Source organism: Staurois parvus, unplaced genomic scaffold (assembly GCF_062004578.1).
Source record: "Staurois parvus isolate SC_StPar_1 unplaced genomic scaffold, SC_StPar_1.0 ptg000017l, whole genome shotgun sequence".
NCBI classification, from domain to species: Eukaryota; Metazoa; Chordata; class Amphibia; order Anura; family Ranidae; genus Staurois; species Staurois parvus.
The window spans coordinates 13,046,694-13,063,144 of record NW_028317813.1 but is presented as its reverse complement, the minus strand read 5'-3'; the positions used below and the strand labels follow the sequence as shown (position 1 = coordinate 13,063,144).

The 16,451-nt window shown below is 38.7% G+C and overlaps 1 protein-coding gene across 4 annotated transcripts in view; it reads right to left on the bottom strand.

The window, feature by feature from the left end:
- SMARCC2 (SWI/SNF related BAF chromatin remodeling complex subunit C2) overlaps positions 1–16,451 on the bottom strand; it is a 68,118-nt gene that overhangs the window by 27,866 nt on the left and 23,801 nt on the right. For 3 of the 4 annotated variants that reach the window (XM_089679926.1, XM_089679939.1, XM_089679944.1), the window contains exons 6-12: positions 15,568–15,637; positions 14,127–14,196; positions 11,102–11,177; positions 9,999–10,163; positions 7,220–7,335; positions 3,269–3,393; positions 3,130–3,189 (exon numbers count right to left, since the gene is read on the bottom strand). In XM_089679926.1, coding sequence (XP_089536052.1) covers positions 3,130–3,189; positions 3,269–3,393; positions 7,220–7,335; positions 9,999–10,163; positions 11,102–11,177; positions 14,127–14,196; positions 15,568–15,637 — 682 coding nt within the window. The remainder of the gene's footprint in view (positions 1–3,129; positions 3,190–3,268; positions 3,394–7,219; positions 7,336–9,998; positions 10,164–11,101; positions 11,178–14,126; positions 14,197–15,567; positions 15,638–16,451) is intronic. The other variant, XM_089679933.1, reaches the window with a different exon arrangement.

Here is a 16,451-nt window from a genome sequence, read left to right as displayed (position 1 = left end):
CTCTTCCCATCACTCTGGTATAAGTTGATCTTGGTCTCATCTGTCCATAGGATGTTGTTCCAGAACTGTGAAGGCTTTTTTAGATGTCGTTTGGCAAACTCTAATCTGGCCTTCCTGTTTTTGAGGCTCACCAATGGTTTACATCTTGTGGTGAACCCTCTGAATTCACTCTGGTGAAGTCTTCTCTTGATTGTTGACTTTGACACACATACACCTACCTCCTGGAGAGTGTTCTTGATCTGGCCAACTGTTGTGAAAGGTGTTTTCTTCACCAGGGAAAGAATTCTTCGGTCATCCACCACAGTTGTTTTCCGTGGTCTTCCGGGTCTTTTGGTGTTGCTGAGCTCACCAATGCATTCCTTCTTTTTAAGAATGTTCCAAACAGTTGTTTTGGCCACGCCTAATGTTTTTACTATCTCCCTGATGGGTTTGTTTTGTTTTTTCAGCCTAATGATGGCTTGCTTCACTGATAGTGACAGCTCTTTGGATCTCATCTTGAGAGTTGACAGCAACAGATTCCAAATGCAAATAGCACACTTGAAATGAACTCTGGACCTTTTATCTGCTCATTGTAATTGGGATAATGAGGGAATAACACACTCCTGGCCATGGAACAGCTGAGAAGCCATTTGTCCCATTACTTTTGGTCCCTTAAGAAGTGGGAGGCATATATGCAAACTGTTGTAATTCCTACACCGTTCACCTGATTTGGATGTAAATACCCTCAAATTAAAGCTGACAGTCTGCAGTTAAAGCTCATCTTGTTCGTTTCATTTCAAATCCATTGTAGTGGTGTATAGAGCCAGAAATGTTAGAATTGTGTCGATGTCCCAATATTTATGGACCTGACTGTAGTTGCCCAATTAAACAGTGCATTGAGGTCGGCTTGGACATTGGAGACATCCTGTAAGGACGTTATTCCACTGCACAGCTTGGTGTCATCTGCAAAGACTGAAATGGGATTTATAATCCCAGACCCTATATCGTTTATAAATATATTAAAAAGTAAGGGTCCCAACACTGAACCTTGGGGTACACCACTGACAACCCTAGACCATTCAGAGTATGAGTCATTAACCACTACTCTGAATACGATCTTTTAGCCAGTTTTCTATCCATTGACATACAGATTTTTCCAAGCCTGTAGGCTTTACCTTACACATTAGCCGTCTATGGGGAACTGTGTCAAAGGCTTTTGAAACATCCAAGTATACCACCTCCACCACCAACCCTCTGTCCAAGGTTTTGCTCACCTCCTCATAAAAATAAATCAGATTTGTTTGAAAACTTCTGTCTTTCATGAATCCATGCTGTCTGTTGCTTAAAATATTTTTTTTTCAGCAGGAACTCATCTATGTGGTCTTTTTATTAAACTATCCAGTATCTTCCCAACTATAGACGTTAAACTAACAGGTCTATAATTGCTTGGTAAAGATTTTGACCCCTTTTTAAATATTGGTACCGCATTGGCCTTACGCCAGTCTAGTGGTACTATGCCAGTCATTAAAGAGTCCCCCTTGAAGTTTTCCACATTTTGTCATGTTATAACTAAAAACATAAATGTAATGTATTGGGATTTTATGTTAGACCAACACAAATTGGCACATAATTATGAAGTGGAAGGAAAATGATAAGTGTTTTTTTTTACAAATAAATATCTGAAAAGTGTGGCGTGAATTTGTATTCAGTCCCACTGAGTCAATACTTTGTAGAACCTTTTGCTGCAATTACAGCTGAAAATCTTTTTGTGGATGCCTCTACCAGCTTTGCACATCAAGAGAGTGAAATTTTTGCTCATTCTTCTTTGTAAAATAGCTCAAGCTCTGTCAGATTGGATGGAGAGTGTCTGTGAACAGCAATTTTCACATCTTGCCACAGATTCTCAATTGGAATTAGGTCTGGACTTTGACTGGGTCATTTTAACACATGAATATGCTTTAATCTAAACCATTCTATTGTAGCTCTGGGTGTATGTTTAGGGTCGTTGTCCTGCTGGAAGGAGAACCTCCGCCCCAGTCTCAAGTCTTTTGCAGACTCTAACAGGTTTTCTTCTAAGATTGCCCTGTATTTGGCTCCATCCGTTTTCCCATCAACTCTGACCAGCTTCCCTGTCTCTGCTGAAGAAAACCATCTTCACAACATGATGCTGCCACCACGTTTCACGGTGGGGATGGTGTGTTCAGTCTTAGTTTTGCGTCACACAGAGCGTTTTTTGCTTTTAGGCCAAAAGGTTCAATTTTGGTGTCATCTGACCAGAGCGCCTTCTTCCACATGTTTGCTGTGTCCCCCACATGGCTTCCAGCAAACTGCAAACGGGCATTCTTATTCAATGGCTTTCCTCTTGCCACTCTTCCATAAAGGCCAGATTTGTGGAGTGCACGACGAATAGTTGTCCTGTGGACAGATTCCCCCACCTGAGCTGTGGATCTCTGCAGCTCCTCCAGAGTTACCATGAGCCTCTTGGCTGTCTCTCTGATTAATGCTCTTCTTGCCCGGCCTGTCAGTTTAGGTGGACGGCCATGTCTTGGTAGGTTTGCAGTTGTTGAATACTCTTTCCATTTTTGGATGATGGATTGAACAGTGCTCCGTGAGATGTTCAATGCTTGGGATATTTTTTTAGAACCTAACCCTGCTTTAAACTTCTCCACAACTTTATCCCTGACCTGTTTGGTGTGTTCCTTGGCCTTCATGATGCTGTTTGTTCACTAATGTTCTCTATCAAACCTCTGAGGACTTCACAGAACAGCTGTATTTATACTGAGATTAAATTACACACAGGTGTACTCTATTTACTAATTAGGTGACTTCTGTAGGCAATTGGTTCCACTAGATTTTTAGTTAGGGGTATCAGAGTCAAGGGGGCTGAATACAAATGCACGCCACACTTTTCAGATCTTTTTTTTTTTTTATTTAAAAACCATTTATCATTTTCCTTCCACTTAACAATTATGTGCCACTTTGTGTTGGTCTATCACATAAAATCCCAATAAAATACATTTATGTTTTTTTTGTAACATGACAAAATGTGGAAAATTGAAAGCGGTAGGAATACTTTTTCAAGGCATTGTATGTCACAGTGGTCTCACAAGAACAAATTATATTGACAACAAACTTGATATATTCACTCACCAAGGTCAGTCACTGTGCCTCCTTTTACTGGGGCAGATTCAGAATCTTTCTTGGTGTTGACTTGGAAAGAAAATATAAACAATCAGCATTCTGGACAGAAGTGAATTATAAAGCTTTGCCTTCTGGAAAGTACAATTACCAGCTTTGGGCAGTGTTACTTCTTCTACATTAGGCACAGGTGAAGGTTCATCCATGTCCTTTGTCAGATCCTCTTGTTCCTCCTCACGGTGGCCCCTCTTGGATTTAGTGTAAGGAGTCGAGGGTCTAGGCGTATAAATGGTATAAATTATAAGAATGAGAACCACTATATCACGTGATCACAGTCATTTATATAGAGTGATGGACAGCCCAAAGCTGAAGAAAAATATCTACAGTAATATAACATTAACATGAAAAGGGGCAACAATCATAAATCAAGAGCTCATTGAACAAATTACATTAACATACTTTAATTAAAAGCGGTGAAAGAGACATGCACCAATCATTCACTGCAGTTGGATCTGTCACTGTATTTCAAAACATGTGCACCAGAAAGATTCATCTGTAGTGAATGACTGGCAGGTGTCAAAATAACTGCTTTAAATATATGCACCTGTTTTCTCCAACCTGCAAATGAAAAATAAAACTGTGCTATGAATGGTTTATATTGAGTAACAAATACACTTCTTTCTACAAATTCAAACAAAACCTTATGGGAAAAGAGCACATGGTCATCACAAGTGCAAATGATAGATCACTTATTCTTCATTTCTAAGAATGTAATCAATTGCACATATTGTGCAGAAGTGACATCATTTTCCATTTCTATTTTAGGTTTTTTTTCACATGGTTAAAAGAAACCCCTTCACTATGTGACTCTGTGTTTTTGAGACATTCCATACAGAAAAGTCTGCGCAGACACACACCCAGCAAATCGGGCTCAGCAGTGCTTCTAAATTATATTAATAATAAAGTACTGTTAACGCACAACTCAGGGGTGTGCAAATTTTTGAAAAAACTACTTGTCCAGGGACCAAATCGGTGCACCAGTCTACTTGTTCCTCATGACAATCTACTTGTCCAGATGAAAAAAAAATAAATTTGGACCAAAACCGTATTTAAATCAGAGGTGATATTAGAAATGTTTTAAAAACAAAAGGGACGACTTAAATGTGTAAAATTTTTAACACTGTGCTGTTTATCTCCTGCCCCTCCCCCCACCTGTCTCCAGCACCACATCCAGGGACTAGCAGGGAGGGGAGAGACCTTGCCGTGTAATGAGCACCGATTGACTGCTCCTCAGGAAAGGGGAGTGTTGGGCTTATCCTTTATCCCTTTCGCTTACAGAGCAGTTTTTGCGTTTTTGTACAAGATTAAAAAATCATTTTAGGCTTGAAGATTACATAAAGCCCCCAAACATGATATATTTTCTAAAAGCAGAGACCCTAGAGAATAAAAGTGGTAGTTCCAATTTTTTATGTCACATGATATTACTGCAAAATTTCAGTAAAAATACAAGCAAGTTAATTTTAAGGCACAAAAAAAGCAATAAATTACCCTATTTTAAAAAAATATAAAAGATGAGGTTGCATCGAGTAAACAGATATCCAACATGTCAAACCTTAAATTTGCGTGCACATGTGACATGGCGACGAATTTCAGTACCCTAAATTTTCCATAGGTGATGCTTTCAAAGCCCCTTATAGGTCATCAGTTTAGTGTTACAGAGGAAATCTGGGGCTAGAATTATTTCTCTCATCCTGGCGTGCACAGCGATATGTGACATGTGTACTGCAATCGGCATTTACATTCGTAGGCGCCTCAGCACGTGCTTTTATGTTTGTACGTGTGGATATGTGTGGGTGGGGGGCCTCATTTTTTTTGGGGGGGGGGGGGGAGGATTTTATGTGCTTAGGTATAACTTTTATGTTTTACAATTAGAAAAAAAAAAATACACCGCATTACATTTAGTGAATCTCTCAACGAGGACTCGGAAGTGACATCATAACATCACTTACGGGTCAGGACAAGAAGGGGAGGGGAGAGGATGTGTCTGCTCTCCTCCCTCCATTCTGACGGCAGTGAACCGGGCCTGCAGATGGGCATGCCCGGGAGACGGTTCACACGAGGGGGCAGAGAGGCTGGCACTGTGTGGAAGCAATCAGTGGCAGCGCTGCTGCCGACTGCTTCCACCTGACAGGTGAGCCCTGCTGCTTGCCTGTAGCAGGACTAAAGGTAGAAAAAAAAATACCTGCCCGGCACCCGGAACTACATGTCTCTGGTGTCGGCCGATAGGAATTCAACATCCCTTCAACTACAGGCAAAAATTAAATTTAAATAGTGTATTATGCATTAATTATCTTATTCCTCAGTCTTGATTGCAAACACCCTTCCTAAACCATCCTGCAGTGCAATGGATCAGTCACCGTTTCCTTCATGAGCCAAGCTAACATCCTACCCTGAGGACCAGATATTTTCCCTGCTTGTTATCAACTGGAGCACCGATCCCTTCACTGCCCTTGTGAGTGGCTGATGTGCCCACTGGAAGTTTTGCCTCCACCAATAGATGTCCACATCTTGTAGGCATTGATGTGACCATCTAAAGAAGGGGTCCCGGAAGAAAACAGAAGAGAGAAGGAATTGGATTGGCCTTGTCATGTGACTACAGCTTCAGCTGACTGCAGCTTCAGGCAATTAAAGTGGGCATTTGGATAGTTTTTTTCATACCGGGGGGGTTGCCAATATCCTGGATCTGGGTTTTAAGAAAATGCAACACTGTACTGCATGTGTTGCTCAACAGTACATTACCATTTTTCTGTATAAGGATCCAGCTCAATTAAACAAACTATATAGCTTCAAATTGTTTTCTAGTTTTGGATAGAGAACAGAAGAGTCAAAAACCTTGTCTGATTGGGGAGATTTTCTTTCACTTCCTGTCCTGGAGGTGCAACAAAATGTTGGTCAAGGGAAATCCTAAATTTTCATAGAATGGGTATCCCCAGTGGAAGATTTCCCGTAACCTCTTGTTCTTGTGACTACAGTAAAACTTTCATGGTGTCTTGGTGATAATCATAGCTCCCAGCACAGACACAAATGGCAATAAAAATTGGCTAGGGTTCTAATCCTCCCCATACTCTATCCAACCTGAAACAAAAGTTTTAGCTATACGGCTTCCAATTTTGGTAGCTTTGCAATGTGAAAAGGCACGTCCCTGATTATATTTAACATTTATACATGCAATTCAAATGAAGTAACCATACTCTAATCTAACCACATGTATAGTGTTTTTAAATAATTGTAATAAAAGGGAATATGTGTTTTATACAGAATTGTTCCAGGTAAAAAATTACAAATTTTACAAATATGATTTTTTTAAATGAAATGTAAAATAAGTATTCTATATAAATAGTAATTAAGATATAATAAGTGTAAAATCTATAAAGTAAAAAAATAAAATAAAGCTGCCCTAAACCAACTATTGTTTCTATAAATACAGTTTTTAGAAAAACAGTGTATTTCCAGGAAAAAGAAATATATGTGTATCATTGATTATATATTACAAAACAGGAAAAAATGTGTCATCCTCCATTCCATTATTTGGAAATATGAAATGATCTAAAAAAAAAAGGAGATAACCTGGCTGACACACCAAGTCCAGGTCTTCCTCACTATCAGAGGAGGGCATAATTATGGCAAGGAAGAAAAGGAAGGGGTAACAAAGAAAAAAAAGGGGTGGGGGAGGTTGTATACTTTTCTTTTTTTTCCCCTGGTTCTTTTTTTTGCTTTCCCTACCCCCTCATGTATTAATAGAGTCAAGTGAGTCAGGATTAAGCTTAATTGGCAAATAAAGAAGGGCTTCATAGGGGTTTTTGAAAAACAATTTACCTGTGAAGGTGTAGATAATTTGATCTCTGATCCAGAATCTCTTCATTTTCAGGCAATTCCACCAAATATGTCTAAATAAGCCATCTGTTTGGCAACCTCTGAAGCACTTGTGGGAGTAGATCATGATTGCGTGAGAGACACTCAAGGGGACTAGGTACCAGCGAAGAAGTACTAAACCAACTATTTAAAGAGAAATAAAGTGCAAACTGGTAGAAAGTGACCCTACCCTTTCTTGACATTCTTCTTCTTTGCTTCGGCACTTGGGGGAGGGGACGGGGAACGTTTCCTCTTTTTGTAATTAGGTCCCTTCTTGTCCTTGCGGTCCGAATCAGGACTGCTTACCTTTAAATAGAAAGCAACAAAAAGCCACAAAACTGAAAATATATTTCGATGTTCATAGTTGTCAGATCATCAGCTCTTACTGGCCACACTAAATGTCAGAACATGGACTCCTCATCATCCAAATTTCTATTTCTACATGTTACAAAGGTGGCATGACAGTATTCTTTAGCAACTTGCCATATAAGAAATAACGTAGGCTGCCATGCTGAGTTACTTTTTCTAAAAATGCTAGCTGCCTGGCTGTCATTCTGAACCTCTTACTTCAATACTTACAGTAAAGTCAGAACTAATCGGTATTATGTTCTAGGCAAGGTACTACTCCCTGGATCTCCAAAGTCATTAGGCAACTAGCATTTCAGTAAGCAGTCAGTAATGGCAGCCCCTTCATTTCTCATAATATATATTTAATGAATTTTCATTGAAAAAAAATCAGGTCAATATTTCTGCACAAATAACCAAATTAACCTAAAATTTATTATCTTTATCTAAACTCTAATGAAAAATGATAGAAAATATTTACAATATAACAATTTCTAAAAATGTTCACTACTGGAATCTTACACATTCAAAGCTACATAGCACTAGACTCTGATTACAGAATACCTGCATTACAATACTGACAGCACATGTGCTACTACTTTAAATATATATGTGCATGTTTATATTGCAGAAATTGCTTTTTCAACACCCTGAACAGTATGAAACTAGTACAGCACTTAAGCTGGCCGTAGACAGATAGAATTTCAAAATAAAATTCTAAAAAAGTGACGTTATGATTTGCCTATTGTTTTGAAGGCTGCCGCAATATTAGCTAGATCTTTGTTAACTACTTTATCTTACAAGTTTTGCTTATTAACATGCTATTATTCTTGGCAGCTACATTCTTGCTGCCTAACATTGTCTTGGCTATTTCAAAAAGCTTTTTTATGCAGTGTTTTATACCTTATAATTTTTTCTATAAAATGTATTGAATGTGAAAATTCTTAGGAAGATTCGAACAAAAATTCTCAGATTATCAGAATAACTGAATGTCATTCAAAAGATTTTGTTTGCTTTTAACATTTGATTTTAGAATGAATGGACTTTACCGAATGAAAACTACATACACTGTTGGAATTTCAATTATATGAGACAAGTTTTCCATCCTGCTCCTTTAAATTCACTGCGGTCGAAACAAATGTCGATTTGACCCCCTAATGATTAGAAAAACAAACAAACTTTCTTAGAACATTCTTTTCCTAAGAATTTTCATTTCAAATTCTACCAATCTATGACCAGCTTTACTCTCTCTGGCACTGGCACACATTAACTTGGAATGGGCAACAATGCAGATAAAGGTGGAGGGAACAGATTTAGGAAGGTTGGTTTGTACTGCCAGAGAGGTCACAGTCTTGACAAAGCCTTATCTGCCTTAAATATAAAATTATTTGTAAAAAAAATAGTCAGAATCATACAAAAAATAAAGAGATTCAAATTTGATTCAGAGTGTTTCAAATACTTGTGTGAACAGTTTGAAAGAAAAGATGAAACAACACAGCCTGCTTAGCATGTTAACCAAGAAACAGTATAGGAAAGCCTCTTGAGGTCTTAGCACTGGTATACAAATGGATCTGACAAAGTGAAAGATTTGCCCAAGAATAAGTACAATATGCCCCTTAAGACCTCTGCAAGATAACTGCCCATCCTCTGAGTGCCCCTCCGAATGTGGTTTCACTGTATTAATAGGGACCTGACTTTAGAGCTGAGCTCCACCAACTGCCATTCTCCTGTGCAATCAGCGTGCCCTTACTTATCACAGAGGCAGTACAGGAGGGGGCCATTGTCAAGGCAGAGTCCTTGAAATCAGGCCCCTAGTAACAAAAATGAAACTATTTTCAGAGAGACATACCAGGAAGGTTTTGTAGCAGGCATGTTATGGCATCTGCTCGAGGAGAGGTGACTGAATGGTAAGATCCAAACAGTATTGTCAAATGATTTCTGAATCTCTAACTTGCAAATGAGGGTGTTGTGTAATGCAGAGAATTTAATTATAAGAAATCCATAATTTAGGGATGATCAATGATTGTCTAAAAACTTATTACTGAATTCAAATGCTTTCACAAAGTGAGAATATTTACTAAATGTATAAATATCATTAAAACAGAAGCAAGAATCAAAAATGCTGCAATAACTTGGCAAAGGGATATCCCCCCAAAAAACCCATGAAGGGAAGCTTGGCTGTTCAGCTAAGCTTCTAATATCACTTGCTTAAAAGGAATACATTTCCTCTGACATCCCCCAACCCCTCAATTCTTTTTTGTAAATTAAGAAAAAAAAAACAAAAGTTTCCTCGCAACCCTGCAAGGCTGTGAGTCATTTGCATGCTGCTCTGCCCCAGAAAAGTTTCCAGCCTGCAATTACCTTACTGCTTTTCGCAGAAACCTACAGTAAGTTCAAATTAAATTTAGGCATCCCCTGCAATAAGAGGTTCATATTTTGACCTTTGCTCTAAAAGGGATACAGACACTACAGCTTTTCACCAGAGATTGCTCAGATGACCACAAAGAAGGTGGGCTTCCCATTTGCAAACAACAATATAACCCTGCAAAATCTGAGGCACCAGTATACATCATACAGAAATGACAGTAAAAGGATAAGAAAATAATAGAGCATAGCAAAGTGACCTCTATAACAGGAGATTGCAGTAATGATCTCACTTCATCAGTCAAAGTCTTGGCTGAGATCTTCTTGCGACGTGCAACAGGATTGCGATCATCATTCACCTCATAATCTTCTTCATTCATCCACTCATTAAATGAGTCTGTGTCTAAGATCCACTTGGCATGCACCTAATTAGGGAAAAAGAGTGTTGTGTTAAGTTAAAATGGAACTCCAGCTAAAACGTCTTTTGTGCTTACGAGAGAGTGGGTAAAGTGTATAACCCCTGTCAAATAATTACCTGAGTCTAGGTCCCTACTGAGATAATTTTATTTGTTTTATTGCAATTTTTTTTACACTTTTTCATAGCCCCCATGTGATATCATGGGTAGGTGACAGGTCCTCTTTATGGTGACATTGGGAGTGTATTATCCCCAATCTCTTCCCTGTCCTCCACTGCAGCTAATCAAGCAAGGAGTGTGCTTGATTAGCAGCATACTCAGCTAGATTAGTCAGGGAATAGCAGCTGTGAATCCATGAACAATGAACCCAATGCTTCTGGGTTCATTGTTACACTGAAAGGTATTCAGTCCCAATACAGGTACACCTCCCCCTCACTCTGAAACGGAGTGTAGGCCTTCAGTGGTAGCTGGCCACTCCATAACGTCCACTTTCAAGTAAGGAGAAAGGAACTGCTCTCTGTTAAAAGCCTTGTGTATGTTTAGTGTATTACAGAAAGCTTATCCACCTATCCCACGAGCACTAACATGTTTCACTCCATCCAGGGCTTATTCAAAGGGTGGGGAACAAGGACTTTCTCTTGTTACTTAAAAGTGAGCATTTGGGTTAATTAATCACGGGGGGAATCAAGGAACAGATGTTCCCTAGATCACCTCCTGCTCTCTTAGTTATGGCCATTTACTGTGGGCACTGGTGGAGAGGGAGTGGCACCTTTGGACCCCTTTAAAAGTGATTGGATGGCTCTAACCACCACTGCAAGGAAGCATTTTTGTTTTCCCTGGAGTTCATCTTTAACTTGTCAAATGATCAACTTACAACCATGCAATGTAAAAAGCATGACACACTACTATTGTTAGCACACAACCTACAGATAAAAAGCCTGATTTACCTTGCGTGGCTTTTCTGGGGTAGGTGCATCTTCCACTGGAGCCTCAATTTCGCTTGCAGCGATCCAAGTGTCATAACTGAGAGAGAAAATGAATGTATCCATTAATAGCTATTACAATGCAATTCCCCCTAACACAGAGCAAACAAATTAGATAAGACATGAGAGATTGGTCTACAGGCAACATCAAACACCACTTGGATCTTTAAAGATTGACAGAATGGAAAACCTTGTCTAATAATAAGCTGGCTGTTCCATCCTGCTCCTGCTTGATAGGTATAGACAAATACACACAGTCAAGTTAAGCCTACATTTCTATAGGATAGTCAGGCAAGAGACAATCCTCAGGATGGGATCATGCCTGCACATCAGACCACAATCATACCTCTATGGTTGGCTTACAAGTCCCAAACTAATAAAGAATGTTTTCCCTATTTTGAAACTACACCACTCATCACAAATGAGCTTTAATTAATCTCCCAAATTTAATAAGGCGCAAGCTGAATCCTTCCAGCCTGCTGTGATGTCCAACAATACAGGATACAAGCTATATGAACTTGTGCACAATCTGCAAAGAAAACAATATGAGGGCATATTTATAAAGCAGCGAATGGGACATTCATTGCTGGTAAATCTATCACTGTAATTTTAAACACATGTAACAGGAAGATACATCTGCTGTGAATATTTGGTTCACATATATCTTAAAGCGGTTGTAAAGGTTTTTTTCTTTTTCCTTAAAATAATAAGACCTTATACTTACCTGCTCTGTGCAATTGTATTGCACAAGGTGGTCTCTTACCTCCTCTTCTGGGGTCCTCTGCCAGCGTGCTCCACTCCTCCAAGCCGCGTGCTGTGGAGGCACTCGTGTACGGGCGTGTTCCCAAGCTGGGCTGTGTGCGTCCATAGATATACACAGTGGGGCTCGATCCTGCCCCAGACTTCCTCCTCATAGGATTTGACTGACAGCAGCAGGAGACAATGGCTCCCACTGCTGCCTGTATCCCTGTGAGTAGAGGAAGAGGGGAGAGAAGTCCTGCAGCCAGGCACAACGCTGGATCAATAGAGGGTTCAGTAAGTGTTTAGGGGAGGTGGGAGGGAGCAAGCAGTAAGACATTTTTGTACCTTAACGCACGGAATGCATTACGATAAACAATGTCTGGACTTAAGAATCACTTTAAATATTGTCTCTCGAAGAAAAAAAAAACTTTCACAATAAATATGAAAAATACATTTCACTGTCTCAGATTCCAGTACTAGCAGTTGCAAGTCTAAAAAATAAATAAGCTTTGCAATAAGAAGATTAATTGGGAATTTATTTTTTTCATCAATGGGTTCTGTGACAGAGAGGTAGATAACTCACACCACGTGACAGCACTAGGCCAATTAGCACTGTTACATAGAGTCCATAGCCCTGTGTAAGCTCGTACGCCTTATAGCTCACACAGGACTTTCCTTTCATTCCTGCCTGAAAACAGAGGGGAGTACAAGGAAGGTAAGCATATGCTAAGGGGGAGAGATTAAGGTGAACCTGTTGCCTTGTCCTACCTGAGTTACTTTAGCATAAATCTTTCCAGGACCGAATGCTGTCCTGTAAGGCAGGGTGGATTTGATTTAAATCAAACTGATTTAAATCACGATTTAAATCACGATTTAAATCACGATTTAAATCACTAGTCAGTAAGGCTTGATTTAAATCCTAGTTTTCTACATAAAGACTAATTCTTGCTGGTATAACTTTAATATGCAAGTAGATGAAGATTTTTAGAATAACAACTTTTCATATTAGTTTTTTATCCCCAGTTTAATAGGTTAATCATTCATATTTGGACAACTTTTCTGTTGTATTTAGGAAGGAGAAAAATAATCATTCCCTTAATAATAACAATTTAAATAGATTTATTCAACTGAAACAATAACATTCCAGCATATGTTATTTCCTTAAACATCCATGTTTGTTAACTAATTTGGCTAAACAAAATATATATATTTTAAGAAACTTAGACTGTCAGCCCCTTCCTCCTCACACTTAGTTTCACTTTCTTCTTGTGCAGATCTATTCCACTCCAAACAATCAGAAAAATATTGTTTCTATTCTATTCACTGAACTTCTTGAAACTTAGCACTGAAGGGGTTGATTCTGTATTCATAGGTTTGTAGAAGTTAGGATTAAGGTCTTTTTCTTAACTCTGTTCATGTTATAACATTTTTGCTGTGAAGAAGAGGCTTGAGATCTCCGCTGAGTCAAATTCAGTGCAAAAGTAAACCAAGCATCTGTGATGATATCTTGTAGGCAGAGAAACTGCCCAATAATCTTACAAAAACCTCTGGAAGAGCATGACATTGTGAATGGATTAATGGAATTTATTTACCAAAAAAATTAAAGATATACAGCCATATTCTACATAATTAAAAAACTAATCTTTATTTCATGATGGAATAACCTTTGGATGGTAATATATTTTCCTCAAAAAGCATTTTATTTAAAAAAATCCGATTTAAATAAAAAAAATCTGATTTAAATAAAATAAATCCGATTTTTTTGATTTTTTAAAAAAAATCATTGATTTTTATCCACCCTGCTGTAAGGTAGATGGATTGCATGACTCTTCTCCCCAAACCCTTGAAGTTGGAAATATTCATCATGCAGCAGCAACAACAAGAGTAGGAGAACACAGAATACATAGGTGGCTTCTGTCACCTCATGGGGCCCACTAAGGTTTCTTAACCAAATGCATAAGAAAAAAAGATTCAATTATCTCAAAGGATTCTGATTAAAAGTATACATCCTAGCACTACCTTGTAAAAATGGCTGCTTCCAAAATGAAGATGATCAGGATTATTTTGTAAAACAAAGAAGGCTTATATACAAACAAATCAGTATTCATGTTTGAATGATATTATCTTAGTAGCCAGAGAACTGCAAATTGTACATTGTTTTCTTTCTCTGCATGACTTTAATGAAACCTAGAGGATTATGCCTTTGAATCAACAAGATGGAATGAATGTGAGCAATGAGAGATTTTACCTGTCAGGATAGTAACCCCAGTGAAGAAGAACCTGCTTGTCACGCTTCAGTATGGGCCGCACCCATTCTTCTAAATGCAGAAAAGCATAATAAACATTAAGCACAGCTCTTCACTGGAATCAAGAGAATAAACATATATCAGGACGCATATTAGGTCAGTGAGCATGAACTTCTTTCTCTTCACTGTGAATGCAGTGCCCTGAAACAAATATGGCACAAAAGTGGGAGGATAAAGATATCTTCTGTCCAAGTCTAAAGCTGTATAATAGTTCGACTTCTGTCACATAGAACCACTGGAAAAAAAACTTTATTTTGATCAGCTGCAGCGCTGATCAGTGTATTCTGACAGTGGAGAAGTCCCTCTGTCGGAATACAATAGCAGAGTGAAGAAGATTACTCAAGCCACCTTGCTTGTGTGGATGGGGGAATCCATTTGTTTGTTGTTTTTTTTTACGTTGAACCCTCCAGCTAAATGATAAAAACTGAATGTGTATACACAGCTTAAAAAACTGCAGTTTCTTTTTTATTGTGATGTGACAGATGTTCTTCAACACTCAACTCTGAACAGACAGACCTCAGTGGTTCAAGTTTTTCATTCATTGCAAAATGTATTTGTTCTTAATCAAAGTATAAAAAAGTGAGGATATAAAACTGAGAAATAGAATTAGTCATAGTACTACTAATCTGTAGTGGATGATTCTTCTAACAGAAAGTGCAAATGTTTTTGAGGCTCAAGGGTAAGGGAACCAATGTATGTTTCAGCAGCCAATCTCTCCAACCTAGAAGCCAAAAGGCACTTTTATAGGGAACTTATCAGGACAGAAATGTGAAGCCTCTATTACTGATTGGTCATCCTTATCCATTCTTAACAACTTTATTAGATAATAACCTGAACCAAGCTCCAACTCTGAGCATCTCCATTCTAGAGTCCACGGGGGCTTAATGCACAGGCATAACCAGTACTAAAGAAGATTTCCATTCAAAAAAAGTCAACAGCTGAGGAATCCACAGTTGTCATGCTGGGGAAAGCAAGCAGCTGGAATAGGGGTTTCTATGTCCTTTAATAAACCAGAAACATGTTATTCAGGACTGGACAAATCCAAGATGCCACAAAGCCAATGTTCATAAAAAATGACAACTGGGACCTGCAGTGCATTTCTAATCCTATATGAATTGCTGCCACTGTAAACTTGGAAGACCTTAAAATTGTCAACTATCTTCTATGGTGGACTATCTAACTCTTACACCCCTGAAATGATTAGATGCACATCAAGAAGACAGTAACCAAAAACCAATGAAAATGGTATACTGGCCAGACAGCAGAATGGAAAATATGAAAAATCTGGAAATGTACAATAGATGGTGAAAGTCATAGTTACAGTAACACAGAACTATTTTACATGGACAGTACTTTTTTGTGTACTAGCAGTAATATTCTGACCTTCCTCCAAGTTGCCAGGAACTGGAACCACCACATGGGAAGCGTGACTTTTGTCCTCTGTTACAGTACCCTAGAGAAGAAACAAGAAATGCTGCTTAACACGGAGAAAAGAAACCTAACACACAACAAAGTTCAGTGTAAGGATGAGTTAAAGTATATATTCAGCCAAAGAATAAGCAAAGGGTTAGAACCTTTGTCAGGTTTTTTTTATGTTTCCCCACTATAAATGATGCGGTGACCACACCTGAAGTGAGATGAATCTCCCTAATAGGGACACAGAAGTTTTAACCCCAACTTAAAGAGTTATTTTACAGCTGGGCATCGTCCCTGGATAGAATTGATTCTGCCGACATGCTGACCAGTGGCCACAAAACTGATGGAAAATATCACTAATAATGACCCAAACACCAATAAACGAACATTTCAACTCTAACAAACACTATCCAAAACCACAAAGGTGTTTGAGGCAGAGTTCCACTTTAGGAAAACACAGCTTTTAGATCAAAATGTCTTAGCGGTGCACTGCCTATGGCTTCTTTCCCTGTAAGCTGTGACTCCACTGTAGGTACTAGGAGATCAGCTGATAAGCTGAAGTGTTCGCCAGTGAGGTCTGCACAGCACAGGGTAGGTGAGGAAAATACACTATATTGCTAAAAGTATTGGGACACTCCTCCAAATCATTGGATTCAGATGTTCCAATCACCTCCGTGGCCACAGGTGTATAAAATCAATGGCATGGATGAACACAATACAGAAATGGGAGTTCTTCAAAAAGACTGTATGTGAACACACTGCAAAATATATTCCTATGGGCAACACGTTTAAAAGGCTAACAATCATACCTAGGTGGCTAAGGCTACCTTCACAATAGCTTTGTTAGCAGG